General features: G+C 40.8%; 1 protein-coding gene across 1 annotated transcript in view; it reads left to right on the top strand.

The window, feature by feature from the left end:
* LOC127670806 (vomeronasal type-2 receptor 116-like) overlaps positions 1 to 16,480 on the top strand; it is a 60,326-nt gene that overhangs the window by 33,226 nt on the left and 10,620 nt on the right. Inside the window, exon 5 of the mRNA XM_052165337.1 lies at positions 1,516 to 1,639. Coding sequence (XP_052021297.1) covers positions 1,516 to 1,639 — 124 coding nt within the window. The remainder of the gene's footprint in view (positions 1 to 1,515; positions 1,640 to 16,480) is intronic.

The following is a 16,480-nucleotide window of genomic DNA, read 5'->3' as shown; positions in this document are numbered from 1 at the left end:
AGAAACATGGCTTTAGGAAGGGTACCAGTAGAAAATTCAGGTGACCATAGCTGAGAAAAATAGCAGTGGAGATGTGTAACATGAAGAGGACAAAGAACTCCTATAGCCATGCTGGTCCTGCCTTGGGGGGATAAGGACAACAACACAGACACAAAAATTTTGACCCAAAATTTGTCCTATTTAACAGAAATGCAAGGATGGAAGAGAGATTGATAGAATGGCCAACCAATAATTGGTCCAATTTGAGATCCATCCTGGGGCAATACTCAATCCCTGAAACAGTTAATGATATTTTGTTATGCTTGCAGAAAAAGACCTAGCACAAGTGTCCTCCAAGATGCTTCACCCAACATTAGACAGACACAGATGAAGAGATCCACAGCCTAACACTGGACAGAGCTAAGGGTCTCTTATGGAAGGATTGAGGATAGTTTAGGAACTGCACAGGAAGACCAAGAGTCTAGTAACCTCAACCCTTGGGGGCTCTGACAAAATAATCCACCAATCAAAGGCCATACATGAGATAGACATAGTCTCAACGCCCTCAAAATATGTAGTAGATGTGCAGCTCAAACTCCATGTTTGTTCCAGAAAGCTGAAGTGGGGGCTGTCCTTAAGCTATCTGTGGGACTCACTCCACAACTTAGCTGCCTTCCTTGGCCAGAGTGGGAGAGTATGAAGCTAATCCTGTAGAGATATAATGTGGCAGAGTGGCAGTAAATCCAGGGGGCCCACACCTTCTCAGCAGAGCAGGGCAGGGGGAGGAGTGTTAGGGTGTGGACCAGGAGAGGAAGCATCCTGTATGTAAACTGAATACAACAATTAGTGAAAAAATTACCTCACAATGACACATAAAATGGAGTGTTGTCAGGCGGTCCTTAGTTGTTTAAGAATCATGGGTGAGAAATCCATGATTAGCAGGATAGTAAACAGAAATACTGCACGTTCTCCATTTCTATTAATTTTCCAATTTCCTGCTTTAACTCTAGTTCTTATTTCCATTGAGGAGAACCATGTCTGTCCTCAGTTTACTATTGGCACGCTGTTTGAGCACAATAGAAACCACAACTAAGACAACTAGAAAGGCAGTCACAGTCAGTTTTCAGGGGGCCTTTGCTTTTAAGCCTTTGGCAGAGACACAACAAACTGAGAGGATGTTCTTTTATTTTTAAGTCTCATCTTGGAAAAATGGAGGCAACAAAACCAATGCGAGGAAAGTAGGATTCTCTTCAGAACATCACCGTTGGAGGGTGAAGTTCATCATGGCAGAGAATCAGGATAGCAGTGACTTTAGAAAACTGGGCAGATTCTGTCCACATTCAGGGGGAGGAAAGCGATGGCTGTTGCTGGCCAAACTTCATTTCCACTTTTCATTCAATAGCCAAGTGGTGTAAAACAGCAAGTTTGTACGTTTTTAAATATAAATTTTAATTAATACACCTTCTATTATAAAATATGTACTTGGGCACTGATTAGGAGCTAAGCATTTTGTATCTTGTATTAAATATTTTTCAGATTCCTCGGTCTGTCTGCAGTGAGAGCTGCAGCCCTGGATTCAGGAAAGTTGTTCTGGAGGGAAGGCCAACTTGTTGCTTTGACTGCAGTCCTTGCCCAGACAATGAGATTTCCAATGAGACAGGTGAAGGACAAGTCTTCTTTTTATATATATATATATTTTATTCAACATATATTTATTTACATTTCAAATGATTTCCCCTTTCCTAGCCCCCCCCCCACTCCCCGAAAATCCTGTAAGCCCCCTTCATTCCCCTATCCTCCCACCCACCCCTTCCCACTTCCCCGTTCTGGTTTTGCTGAATACTGCTTCACTGAGTCTTTCCAGAACAAGGGGCCACTCCTCCTTTCTTCTTGTACCTCATTTGATGTGTAGATTATGTTTTGGGTATTCCAGGTTTCTAGGTTAATATCCACTTATTAGTGAGTGCATACCATGATTCACCTTTTGAGTCTGGGTTACCTCACTTAGTATGATGTTCTCTAGCTCTATCCATTTGCCTAAGAATTTCATGAATTCATAGTTTCTAATGGCTGAATAGTACTCCATTGTGTAGATATACCACATTTTTTGCATCCACTCTTCTGTTGAGGGATACCTGGGTTCTTTCCAGCATCTGGCAATTATAAATAGGGCTGCTATGAACATAGTAGAACATGTATCCTTATTACATGGTGGGGAATCCTCTGGGTATATGCCTAGTAGTGGTATAGCAGGATCTTCTGGAAGTGAGGTGCCCAGTTTTCGGAGGAACCGCCAGACTGATTTCCAGAGTGGTTGTATCAATTTGCATCCCCACCAGCAGTAGAGGAGAGTTTCTCTTTCTCCACACTCTCTCCAACACCTGTTGTCTCCTGAATTTTTAATCTTAGCCATTCTGACTGGTGTAAGGTGAAATCTCAGGGTTGTTTGATTTGCATTTCCTAATGACTAGTGAAGTTGAGCATTTTTTAAGATGCTTCTGCCATCTGAAGTTCTTCAGGTGAGAATTCCTTGTTTAACTCTGTACCCCATTTTTTAATATGGTTGTTTGGTTTTCTGGAGTCTAACTTCTTGTGTTCTTTATATATATTGGATATTAGCCCTCTATCTGATGTAGGATTGGTGAAGATCTTTTCCAAATTTGTTGGTTGCCGATTTGTCCTCGTGATGGTGTCCTTTGCCTTACAGAAACTTTGTAATTTTATGAGGTCCCATTTGTCAATTCTTGCTCTTAGAGCATACGCTATTGGTGTTCTGATCAGAAACTTTCTCCCTGTACCGATGTATCAAGGGTCTTCCCCAGTATCTTTTCTATTAGCTTCAGAGTGTCTGGCTTCATGTGGAGGTCCTTGATCCATTTGGATTTGAGCTTAGTACAAGGACACAAGGATTGAACAATTCACATTCTTCTGCATGCTGACCTCCAGTTGAACCAGCACCATTTGTTGAAAAGGCTATCTTTTTTCCATTGGATGTTTACAGCCTCTTTGTCGAGGATCAAGTGGCCATAGGTGTGTGGGTTCATTTCTGGATCTTCAATCCTGTTCCATTGATCCTCCTGCCTGTCACTGTACCAATACCATGCAGTTTTTAACACTATTGCTCTGTAGTATTGCTTGAGGTCAGGGTTACTTATTCCCCCAGACTTTCTTTTGTTGCTGAGAATAGTTTTAGCTATCCTGGGTTTTTTGTTGTTCCAGATGAATTTGATAATTGCTCTTTCTAACTCTGTGAAGAACTGAGTTGGGATTTTGATGGGTATTGCATTGAATCTGTAGATTACTTTTGGCAAAATGGCCATTTTAACTATATTGATTCTACCGATCCATGAGCATGGGAGGTTTTCCCATTTTTTAGGTCTTCTTCCATTTCCTTCTTCTGAGCCTTGAAGTTCTTGTCATACAGATCTTTCACATGTTTGGTAAGAGTCACCCCAAGATACTTTATACTGTTTGTGGCTATTGTGAAGTGGGTCATTTCCCTAATTTCTTTTTCAGCCTGCTTATCCTTTGAGTATAGGAAGGCCACTGATTTGCTTGAGTTGATTTTATAACCTGCCACTTTGCTGAAGTTGTTTATCAGCTGTAGGAGTTCTCTAGTGGAGTTTTTTTGGGTCACTTAGGTAGACTATCATGTCATCTGCAAATAATGATAGTTTGACTTCTTCCTTTCAAATTTGTATCCCTTTGACCTCCTTATGTTGTCGAATTGCCCGAGCCTGTACCTCAAGTACAATATTGAAAAGATAAGGAGAAAGGGGGCAGCCCTGTCTAGTCCCTGATTTTAGTGGGATTGCTTCAAGTTTCTCTCCATTTAGTTTGATGCTGGCTACTGGTTTGCTGTATATTGCTTTTACTATGTTTAGGTATGGGCCTTGAATTCCTGTTCTTTCCAAGACTTTAAGCATGAAAGGATGCTGAATTTTGTCAAATGCTTTTTCAGCATCCAATGAAATTACCATGTGGTTTTTTTCTTTGAGTTAGTTTATGTAGTGGATTGCATTGATGGATGTCCGTATATTGAACCAACCCTGCATTCCAGGGATGAAGCCGACTTGATCATGGTGGCTGATCGTTTTGATGTGTTCTTGGATTCGGTTGGCAAGAATTTTATTGAGTATTTTTGCATCGATGTACATAAGGGAAATTGGTCTGAAGTTCTCTTTCTTTCTTGGATCTTTGTGTGGTTTTGGTATCAGCGTAATTGTGGCTTCATAGAAGGAATTGGGTAGTGTTCCTTCTGTTTCTATTTTGTGGAATAATTTGAAGAGTATTGGTGTTAACTCTTCTTTGAAGGTCTGATAGAATTCTGCACAGAATCCATCTGGTCCAGTGCTTTTTTTGGTTGGAAGACTTTCTATGACTCCTTCTATTTCTTTAGGCATTATGGGACGGTTTAGATGATCTATTTGGTCCTGATTTAATTTTGGTATTTGGTATCTGTCAAGGAAATTGTCCATTTCCTCCAGATTCTCCAGTTGTGTTGAGTACAGGCTCTTGTAGTAGTATCTGATGATTTTTTGGATTTCCTCAGTTTCTGTTGTTTTATCTCCCTTTTCATTTCTAAGTTTGTTAATTTGGATACTTTCTCTGTGCCCTTTGGTCAGTCTGGCTAAGGGTTTATCTATCTTGTTGATTTTCTCAGAGAACCAGCTCCTGGTTTTGTTGATTCTTTGTATGGTTCTCTTTGTTTCTACTTGATTGATTTCGGCCCTGAGTTTGATGATTTCCTGCCTTCTACTCCTCCTGGGTGAAATAGCTTCTTTTTGTTCCAGGGCTTTCAGGTGTGTCATTAAGCTGGTAATGTATGCTCTCTCCATTTTCTTTTTGGAGGCACTCAGGGCTATGAGTTTTCCTCTTAGCACTGCTTTCATTGTGTCCCATAGATTTGGGTATGTTGTGTCTTCATTTTCATTGTGTTCTAAAAAGTCTTTAATTTCTTTCTTTATCTCTTCCTTGACCAAGGTATCATTGAATAGAGTATTGTTCAGTTTCCACGTGTATGTGGGTTTTCTGTTGTTTTTGTTCCTATTGAAGACCACTTTTACTCCATAGTGATCTGATAGGAGGCATGGGATTAGGTCGATCTTCTTATATTTGTTGAGGTCTGTCTTGTGACCACTTATATGGTCGATTTTGGAGAAGGTACCATGAGGTGCTTAGAAAAAATTATATTCTTTTGCTTTAGGATAGAATGTTCTATATATATCTGTTAAATCTAATTGGTCCAAAGCTTCAATTACTTTCATTATGTTCCTGTTTAGTTTCTGTTTTCCTGATCGGTCCATTGAGGAAAGTGCAGTGTTGAAGTCTTCCACAATTATTGTGTTAGGTGCAATGTGTGCTTTGAGCTTTAATAAAGTTTCTTTTACGAAAGAGGGTGCCCTTGCATTTGGAGCATAGATGTTCAGGATTGAGTATTCTTCTTGTTGTATTTTTCCTTTGACCAGCAAGAAGTATCCCTCAGAGTCTCTTTTGATGACTTTGGGTTGAAAGTCAATTTTGTCTGATATTAAAATGGCTACTCCAGCTTGTTTCCTGAGACCATTTGCTTGTAAAATTGTCTTCCAGCCTTTTACTCTAAGGTAGTGTTTGTCTTTGACCCTTAGGTGTGTTTCTGTAAGCAGCAAAATGTAGAGTCCTGTTTACGTATCCAGTCATTTAGTCTATGTCTTTTTATTGGGGCATTGATTCCATTGATGTTTTAAGAGATATTAAGGAATAGTGATTGTTACTTCCTGTCATTTTTGACGTTATTTTTTAAATTTGATTGGTTAACTTCTTTTGGGTTTGGTAAAAGGTTACTATCTTGCTTTTTCCAGGCTCAAGTTTCCCTCCTTGTATTGGTGTTTTCCTATTATCCTTTGTAGGGCTGGGTTTGTGGATAGATATTGGGTAAACTTGGTTTTGTCATGGAATATCTTAGTTTCTCCATCTATGGTGATTGAGAGTTTTGCTGGATATAGTAGGTTTGGCTGGCATTTGTGTTCTCTTAGAGTCTGCATGAGATCATCCCAGGATCTTCTAGCCTTCATAGTCTCAGGTGAAAAGTCTGCTGTGATTCTGATAGGTCTTCCTCTATATGTTACTTGGCCTTTTTGTCTTACAGCCTTTAATATTCTTTCTTTGTTTAGTACATTTGGTGTTTTGATTATTATGTGACGGGAAGTATTTCTGTTCTGGTCTAGTCTGTTGGGAGTTCTGTAGGCTTCTTGTATATTCATGGGCATCTCTCTCTTTAGGTTAGGGAAGTTTTCTTCCATAATTTTATGGAAGATATTTTCTGGCCCTTTAAGTTGTAAATCTTCACTCTCATCTATGCCTATAATCCTTAGGTTTGGTCTTCTCATTGTGTCCTGGATTTCCTGGATATTTTGGGTTACAAGCTTTTTGCTTTTTGCATTTTCTTTAACTGTTGAGTCCATGGTTTCTATGGTATCTTCAGCATCTGAGATTCTTTCTTCTATCTCTTGTATTCTGTTGTTGATATTTGCATCTATGTCCCCTGATTTCTTCCCAAGGTTTTGTATCTCCAATGTTGTCTCCCTTTGAGTTTTCTTAGTTGTTTCTACTTCTGATTTTAGATCCTGGATGGTTTTGCTTAGCTCCTTCAGTTGCTTGTTTGTGCTTTCCTGTAATTCCTTAAGAGATTTTTTTGTTTCCTCTTTCATGATCACAGCCTCTTGACCAAAGTTCTCCTGTATTTCTTTAAATGTTTTTTTGTGTTTCCTCATTATTGGCTTTTGTATTCTCCTGGATTTCTTTCAATGATTTTTGTGTTTCCCTTGCAAGGGCTTCTATCTTTTGATCCATTTTCTCCTGAATTTCTTTAAGTATGTCCTTCATGTGTTCCTCTACCAGCATCATGACCAGTGATTTTAAATCCAAATCTTGTTTTACTGGTGTGATGAGGTATCCAGGCTATGCTGGTAAAGGAGAATTGGGTTCAGATGTTGCCATATTGCCTTGATTTCTGTTAGTGACGTTCCTGTGTTTGCCTTTTGCCATCTAGTTCTCACTGGTGTTAGTTGGTCTTGTCAATGCTGAACTCACCAGTGCAAGCTTCCCCTTTCCAGGTGGCCTCTGGTGCACAGCTTACCTCCTGAACTGCCTGGAGACTGGGTGCTGTTGCCCAGGCTGTTTAGACCCTGAAGCAGACACCTGAAGGCTCCTGCTGGGGCCTGCTGGATTCACCTGAGCACACTGACTTCTCCCCGCTGGCTGCCCTGAAGCCCTTCTTGCCTCTTTCAGGACCTGGAGATGTGGTGTTGCCACCCAGGCTGATCTGGATCCGGAAGCAGAGAGGTGTGAGGGCTACAGCCAGAGGCCTCAGGACTGAAGCCTAAGCTCTGTGCCACAGGAAAGAGCTGTGCTGTGAGCTCCTAGACTGCCTCTGGGTGCACACCAGGTCTCCCGCACTTCCTGGAGACCGAGAGCTGTGGCCCAGGCTGTTCAGATCCTAAAGCAGGCGCCTGAAGGCGCCTGCTGGGGCCCGCTGGATTCACCAGAGCACACTGACTTCTCCCCGCTGGCCGCCCTGAAGCCCTTCTTGCCTCTTTCAGGACCTGGAGATGTGGTGTTGCCGCCCAGGCTGATCTGGATCCGGAAGCGGAGAGGTCTGAGGGCTACCACCAGAGGCCTCAGGACTCAGCACAAGTCTTTCAGAGGGTTTTACATCCTTCCTACAATGCTCTGACAAAACTAAGTAATGAAAAAAAAATTAGACAAGAGAACTACGTGACAATTACATTACTTCAGATTAGCAACTAAATCTTTAAGTCTATGTTCCTTCTTCAAAATTTTTTATTGTTTGTTTTACTTGTTTACATTTCAAATATTATCTCCCTTCCTGTTTTGCCCTCAGCAACCCCCCAATCTTATCCCTCCTGCTTCTATGATGATGCCACCCCTACCCACACAACACCTTCCTACTTCATAGCCCTAGCATTCTCCACCACTGGGTCATCCACCCTCCACAGGACTAAAGGGCTCCCTTCTCACTGATGCCAGATAAGGTAATCTTCTGGTGCATATGCAGCCGGACCCATGGGTCTCTCCATGTGTTCTGGTTGGTTGATACTGTTCTTCCTATGGAGTTGCAACCCCTTCAGCTCCTGCAGGCCTTCATCTAACTCCTCCATTGGGATTCTTGTGCAGAGTCCAATGATTGGCTGTGAGCATCCCCATCTGTATTTCTCAGGCTCTGTCAGTAGACACCTGTATCTGGCTCCTCTGAGCAAGCACTTTAATTGTTATTAGTTATATTCTTCATTTACATTTCAAATGTCGTCCTCATTCCTGATTTCCTCCCGAAAATCCCCTAACTCATCGCCCCTCCCCCTGCTCACCATTCCACGGACTCTCACTTCACTGTCTTGGGGTTCCCCTATACTGGGGTATCTAGCTTTCTCAGTACCAAGGGCCTCTCCTCCCTTTGGTGTCCAACAAGGCTATCCTCTGCTTCATATGTATCTGGAGCTATGGGTCCGTCCATGTGTACTCTATGGTTGATGGTTTAGTCCCTGGGAGCTCTGGGGGGAGCTGGGTGGTTCATATTGTTGTTCTTCCTATGGCGCTGCAACCCCTTCAGCTCTTTGGGTCTCTTCTCTAGCTCATCCATTGTGCTCAGTTCAATGGCTGGCTGAGAGCATCCACCTCTATATTTGTCAGACACTGGCAGAGCCTCCCAGGTGACAGCTATATCAGGCTCCTATCAACAAGCACGTGTTGGCATCCACAATAGTGTCCAGGTTTTGTAACTGTATATGAGATGGATCCCTAGGTGAGGCAGTCTCTGGTTAATCTCTCCCTCAGTCTCTGATCTACACTTTGTCTCTGTATCTCCTCCTGTGGGTATTTAGTTCCCCCTACTAAGAAGGACTAGAGTATCCATAATTTGTTCTTCTTTCTTCTTGAGCTTCATATAGTCTGTGAATTGTATCCTGACACTCTTTTCTTCTCATCCTCTGCTCTGTCAACTAATTTTCTCCCTCTAGCTCTCATTATTATTTTCTTCCATCTTCTAAGTAGAACTGAAGGATCCACAATTTGGTCTTCTTTCAGCTTGATCTTCATAGTTTGTCCACTGTATGGTGGGTATTACAAGCCTTTTGCCTAATAGCCACATCACTATGAGAGAGTAGTACATATGTTTCATATTCTTTTGCTGCTCGACATTTTCAGTGAGGATGGTATTTTCTACTTCCATCCATTTGAATGCAAAACTCAAAGTTGCCATTTCTAATAGCTAAATAGTACTCCATCGTGTATTTGTATGATAAGTATTTTATCCATTCTTTCATTGATGGACATCTGGGTTGTTTCAAGTTCTGGCTATTATAAAAAAGGCTGATATGATCATATTGGAGCATCTTTTGGATATATGCCCTGGAGTGGTGTAACTGGATCCTCAGGTAGTACTATTTACAATTTTCTGAGAGATTATCAGACTGATTTCAAGAGTGGTTGTACCAGCTTCCATTCCCACCAGCAATAGAAGAGTTTGCCTCTTTCTCCACATCCTTACCAGTATTTGCTGTCACCTGAGAGTTTGATTTTAGTTATTCTAAAGGGTGTGTGGTGGAATCTGAGGGTCATTTTGATTTACATTTCCCTGATGACTAAGAATGTTGAACAATTCACTAGGAGCTTCTAAGCCACTTGAGATTCCTTATTTGGAAAGTCTTTTATTATTAGCTCTGTATTCCATTTTTAATAGCATTACCTGGTTCTCTGGAGTCTTTATGCTAACGTCTTTGATCCATTTCACTTGAAGTTTTGTTCAGGTTGATAGATATACATCTATTTTCATTCCTCTACATCAGACATCCCATTAGCTAACCACTATTATTTAGATGCTTTCCTTTTTCCCCATTGTATGATTTTGGGTTTTTGTCAGAAATTTAAGTGTCTGTAGGCATGTGGCTTTGAGGATTGATTCCATTGATCAATCTGTTTGTTCCTAGACTAGTATCATGCAGATTTTATTACTATTACTTAAGGTCAAGGATGGGGTTATAATAGAACCTCCAAAAATTCTATTATATTTCAGGATTCCCTTAGTGATGCTGGGATTTTGTTTTTCCATATAAAGTTAAGATTACTATTTCAAGGTCTGTAAAGAATTGTAATTTTGATGGGAATCGGATTGAATATGTAGATTACTTTTGGTTTGGTAATCATTTACATTATGCTAATTTTGATTTCAAAGGCATAAGAGATCTTTCGATATTCTGATAGCTTTCTCAATGTTTTCTTCAGTGATTTTAAGATAATTTCTTATAGGTTTGCAGTTGCATGGCTAGAATTACATGAACATATTTATATTATTTGTAAATATTGTAAAGTACTCTGTTTCCCTAATTTCTTTCTCAGCTCATTTATCATTTGTGTAAAGAAGGAGTATGGCATTTTTTAATGTTAATTTTGTATTCAGCCACTTTTTTGTGATTTTTAATATTTCTTTTATTATTATTTCTTTTTTCATTTTTTATTAATTTTTTTATTTTATTCGATATATTTTTTTTTGTCTTTTTTTTTTATTTGATATAATTTATTTACATTTCAAATGATTTCCCCTTTTCTAGCCCCCCCCCACTCCCCGAAAGTCCCGTAAGCCCCCTTCTCTTCCCCTGTCCTCCCTCCCACCCCTTCCCAGTTCCCCGTTCTGGTTTTGCCAAATACTGTTTCACTGAGTCTTTCCAGAACCAGGGACCACTCCTGCTTTCTTCTTGTATCTCATTTGATGTGTGGATTATGTTTTGGGTATTCCAGTTTTCTAGGTTAATAACCACTTATTAGTGAGTGCATACCATGATTCACCTTTTGAGTCTGGGTTACCTCACTTAGTATGATGTTCTCTAGCTCCATCCATTTGCCTAAGAATTTCATGAATTCATTGTTTCTAATGGCTGAATAGTACTCCATTGTGTAGATATACCACATTTTTTGTATCCACTCTTCTGTTGAGGGATACCTGGGTTCTTTCCAGCATCTGGCAATTATAAATAGGGCTGCTATGAACATAGTAGAGCATGTATCCTTATTACATGGTGGGGAATCCTCTGGGTATATGCCCAGGAGTGGTATAGCAGGATCTTCTGGAAGTGAGGTGCCCAGTTTTCGGAGGAACCGCCAGACTGCTTTCCAGAGTGGTTGTACCAATTTGCAACCCCACCAGCAGTGGAGGAGTGTTCCTCTTTCTCCGCACCCTCTCCAACACCTGCTGTCTCCTGAATTTTTAATCTTAGCCATTCTGACTGGTGTAAGATGAAATCTTAGGGTTGTTTTGATTTGCATTTCCCTAATGACTAATGAAGTGGAGCATTTTTTAAGATGCTTCTCCGCCATCCGAAGTTCTTCAGGTGAGAATTCTTTGTTTAACTCTGTACCCCATTTTTTAATAGGGTTGTTCGGTTTTCTGGAGTCTAACTTCTTGAGTTCTTTATATATATTGGATATTAGCCCTCTATCTGATGTAGGATTGGTGAAGATCTTTTCCCAATTTGTTGGTTGCCGATCTGTCCTCTTGACGGTGTCCTTTGCCTTACAGAAACTCTGTAACCTTATGAGGTCCCATTTGTCAATTCTTGCTCTTAGAGCATACGCTATTGGTGTTCTGTTCAGAAACTTTCTCCCTGTACCGATGTCCTCAAGGGTCTTCCCCAGTTTCTTTTCTATTAGCTTCAGAGTGTCTGGCTTTATGTGGAGGTCCTTGATCCATTTGGATTTGAGCTTAGTACAAGGAGACAAGGATGGATCAATTCGCATTCTTCTGCATGCTGACCTCCAGTTGAACCAGCACCATTTGTTGAAAAGGCTATCTTTTTTCCATTGGATGTTTTCAGCCTCTTTGTCGAGGATCAAGTGGCCATAGGTGTGTGGGTTCATTTCTGGATCTTCAATCCTGTTCCATTGATCCTCCTGCCTGTCACTGTACCAATACCATGCAGTTTTTAACACTATTGCTCTGTAGTATTGCTTGAGGTCAGGGATACTGATTCCCCCAGATTTTCTTTTGTTGCTGAGAATAGTTTTAGCTATCCTGGGTTTTTTGTTGTTCCAGATGAATTTGATAATTGCTCTTTCTAACTCTGTGAAGAATTGAGTTGGGATTTTGATGGGTATTGCATTGAATCTGTATAGTGCTTTAGGCAAAATGGCCATTTTAACTATATTGATTCTACCGATCCATGAGCATGGGAGGTTTTCCCATTTTTTGAGGTCTTCTTCCATTTCCTTCTTCAGAGTCTTGAAGTTCTTGCCATACAGATCTTTCGCATGTTTGGTAAGAGTCACCCCAAGATACTTTATACTGTTTGTGGCTATTGTGAAGGGGGTCATTTCCCTAATTTCTTTCTCAGCCTGCTTATCCTTTGAGTATAGGAAGGCCACTGATTTGCTTGAGTTGATTTTGTAACCTGCCACTTTGCTGAAGTTGTTTATCAGCTGTAGGAGCTCTCTAGTGGAGTTCTTTGGGTCACTTAGGTAGACGATCATGTCGTCTGCAAATAATGATAGTTTGACTTCCTCCTTTCCAATTTGTATCCCTTTGACCTCCTTATGTTGTCGAATTGCCCGAGCTAGTACCTCAAGTACAATATTGAAAAGATAAGGAGAAAGGGGGCAGCCTTGTCTGGTCCCTGATTTCAGTGGGATTGCTTCAAGTTTCTCTCCGTTTAGTTTGATGCTGGCTACCGGTTTGCTGTATATTGCTTTTACTATGTTTAGGTATGGGCCTTGAATTCCTGTTCTCTCCAAGACTTTAAGCATGAAAGGATGCTGAATTTTGTCAAATGCTTTTTCAGCATCCAATGAAATGACCATATGATTTTGTTCTTTGAGTTTGTTTATGTAGTGGATTGTATTGATGGATTTCCGTATATTGAACCAACCCTGCATTCCCGGGATAAAGCCTACTTGATCATGGTGGATGATCGTTTTGATGTGTTCTTGGATTCGGTTGGCAAGAATTTTGTTGAGTATTTTTGCATCGATGTTCATAAGGGAAATTGGTCTGAAATTCTCTTTCTTTGTTGGATCTTTGTGTGGCTTTGGTATCAGCGTAATTGTGGCTTCGTAGAAGGAATTGGGTAGTGTTCCTTCTGTTTCTATTTTGTGGAATAGTTTGAAGAGTATTGGTGTTAACTCTTCTTTGAAGGTCTGGTAGAATTCTGCACTGAAACCATCTGGTCCTGTGCTTTTTTTGGTTGGAAGACTTTCTATGACTCCTTCTATTTCTTTAGGCTTTATGGGACTGTTTAGATGGTCTAGTTGGTCCTGATTTAATTTTGGTATTTGGTATCTGTCAAGGAAATTGTCCATTTCCTCCAGATTCTCCAGTTGTGTTGAGTACAGGCTCTTGTAGTAGGATCTGATGATTTTTTGGATTTCCTCAGTTTCCGTTGTTATGTCTCCCTTTTCATTTCTAAGTTTGTTAATTTGGATACTTTCTCTGTGCCCTTTGGTCAGTCTGGCTAAGGGTTTATCTATCTTGTTGATTTTCTCAAAGAACCAGCTCCTAGTTTTGTTGATTTTTTGTATGGTTCTCTTTGTTTCTACTTGATTGATTTCGGCCCTGAGTTTGATGATTTCCTGCCTTCTACTCCTCCTGGGTGAAATAGCTTCTTTTTGTTCTAGGGCTTTCAGGTGTGTCATTAAGTTGGTAATGTATGCTCTCTCCATTTTCTTTTTGGAGGCACTCAGGGCTATGAGTTTTCCTCTTAGCACTGCTTTCATTGTGTCCCATAGATTTGGGTATGTTGTGTTTTCATTTTCATTGTGTTCTAAAAAGTCTTTAATTTCTTTCTTTATTTCTTCCTTGACCAAGGTGTCATTGAGTAGAGTATTGTTCAATCTCCATGTGTTTGTGGGTTTTCTGTTGTTTCTGTTGCTATTGAAGACCACTTTTATTCCATAGTGATCAGATAGGAGGCATGGGATTAGTTCTATCTTTTTATATTTGTTGAGGTCTGTCTTGTGACCAATTATATGGTCGATTTTGGAGAAGGTACCATGAGGTGCTGAAAAAAAGGTATATTCTTTTGTTTTAGGATAGAATGTTCTATATATATCAGTTAAATCTAATTGGTCCAAAGCTTCAATTAGTTTCATTGTGTCCTTGTTTAGTTTCTGTTTTTCTGATCGGTCCATTGAGGAAAGTGCAGTGTTGAAGTCACCAACAATTATTGTGTTAGGTGCAATGTGTGCTTTGAGTTTTAATAAAGTTTCTTTTATGAAAGAGGGTGCCCTTGCATTTGGAGCATAGATGTTCAGGATTGAGAGTTCTTCTTGTTGTATTTTTCCTTTGACCAGCAAGAAGTGTCCCTCAGAGTCTCTTTTGATGACTTTGGGTTGAAAGTCAATTTTATCTGATATTAAAATGGCTACTCCAGCTTGTTTCCTGAGACCATTTGCTTGTAAAATTGTCTTCCAGCCTTTTACTCTAAGGTAGTGTTTGTCTTTGACCCTTAGGTGTGTTTCCTGTAAGCAGCAAAATGTAGGGTCCTGTTTACGTATCCAGTCAGTTAGTCTGTGTCTTTTTATTGGGGCATTGAGTCCATTGATGTTAAGAGATATTAAGGAATAGTGATTGTTACTTCCTATCATTTTTGACGTTATTTTTTAAATTTGATTGCTTAACTTATTTGGGTTTGATGAAAGGTTACTATCTTGCTTTTTTCAGGGTGGAGTTTCCCTCCTTGTATTGGTGTTGTCCTCCTATTATCCTTTTTAGGGCTGGGTTTGTGGATAGATATTGGGTGAACTTGGTTTTGTCATGAAATATCTTAGTTTCTCCATCTATGGTGATTGAGAGTTTTGCTGGATATAGTAGTTTTGGTTGGCATTTGTGTTCTCTTAGAGTCTGCATGAGATCTGCCCAGGACCTTCTAGCCTTCATAGTCTCAGGTGAAAAGTCTGCTGTGATTCTGATAGGTCTTCCTTTATATGTTACTTGGCCTTTTTCTCTTACTGCCTTTAGTATTCTTTCTTTGTTTAGAACATTTGGTGTTTTGATTATTATGTGACGGGAAGTATTTCTGTTCTGGTCCAGTCTGTTTGGAGTTCTGTAGGCTTCTTGTATATTCATGGGCATCTCTCTCTTTAGGTTAGGGAAGTTTTCTTCCATAATTTTATTGAAGATATTTGCTGGCCCTTTAAGTTGTAAATCTTCACTCTCATCTATGCCTATAATCCTTAGGTTTGGTCTTCTCATTGTGTCCTGGATTTCCTGGATATTTTGGGTTACAAGCTTTTTGCACTTTGCATTTTCTTTAACTGTTGAGTCCATGGTTTCTATGGAATCTTCAGCATCTGAGATTCTTTCTTCTATCTCTTGTATTCTGTTGTTGATATTTGCATCTATGTCCCCTGATTTCTTCCCAAGGCTTTCTATCTCCAAAGTTGTCTCCCTTTGAGTTTTCTTAGTTGTTTCTACTTCTGATTTTAGATCCTGGATGGTTTTGCTTAGCTCCTTCCCTTGCATGTTTGTGTTTTCCTGTAATTCTTTAAGAGATTTTTGTGTTTCCTCTTTCATGAGCTCAGCCTGTTGACCAAAGTTCTCCTGTATTTCTTTAAGAGATTTTTGTGTTTCGTCTTTCATGACCTCAGCCTGTTGAGCAAAGTTCTCCTGTATTTCTTTAAGTGTTTTTTGCATTTCCTCCTTGTTGGCTTTTGTATTCTCCTGGATTTCTTTCAATGATTTTTGTGTTTCCCTTGCAAGGGCTTCTAACTTTTGATCCATTTTCTCCTCAATGACCTTCATGTGTTCCTGTACCAGCATCATGACCAGTGATTTTAAATCCAAATCTTGTTTTACTGGTGTGATGGGGTATCCAGGACTTGCTGGTAGAGGAGAATTTGGTTCAGATGTTGCCATATTGCCTTGATTTCTGTTAGTGACGTTTCTGCGTTTGCCTTTTGCCATCTAGCTCTCACTGGTGTTACTTGGTCTTGTCAGTGCTGGACTCACCAGTGCAAGCTGCCCCTTCCCCGTTGGCCTCTGGTGCACAGCTTACACTCTGCACTGCCTATAGACAGGGTGCTGTTTTCCAGGCTGTTCAGATCCCAAAGCAGGCACCTGAAGGCTCCCGCTGGGGCCCGCAGGATTTATCGGAGCACACCGACTTTTCCCAGCTGGCCGCCCGGAAGCCCCCACTAGCCTCTTGAGGGACCTGGAGATGTGGCGGCCACCCAGGCTGATCTGAAGCGGAGAGATTTGAGCTGGGGGCTTCTGCCTGAGGCCTTGCCCCAGATTGTGTCTGTGGACCAGGTGGAACCCGTGTGCACCCCCAGGGAGCTCCGAAGGTGAATGTTGCTGTGACCTCCCCTGTGCTCCGCTCACTCCGCTGGGCAGCCGATTTCCCCAACCGGGCTGGCGCACACTAGGTTAGCCTTGTCGCCTGGGCCCTGAGTCCAGGCAAACGCCTGGGAGGCCAAGGTCCGAGCAAAGTTCCCCTAGGGCTATGTCTGTTATTTGGGTCCG

This window comes from Apodemus sylvaticus, chromosome 20 (assembly GCF_947179515.1).
Source record: "Apodemus sylvaticus chromosome 20, mApoSyl1.1, whole genome shotgun sequence".
Lineage (NCBI taxonomy): Eukaryota > Metazoa > Chordata > Mammalia > Rodentia > Muridae > Apodemus > Apodemus sylvaticus.
The sequence above is the reverse complement of the archived record's forward strand: the minus strand, read 5'-3'. Positions and strand labels throughout refer to the sequence as shown.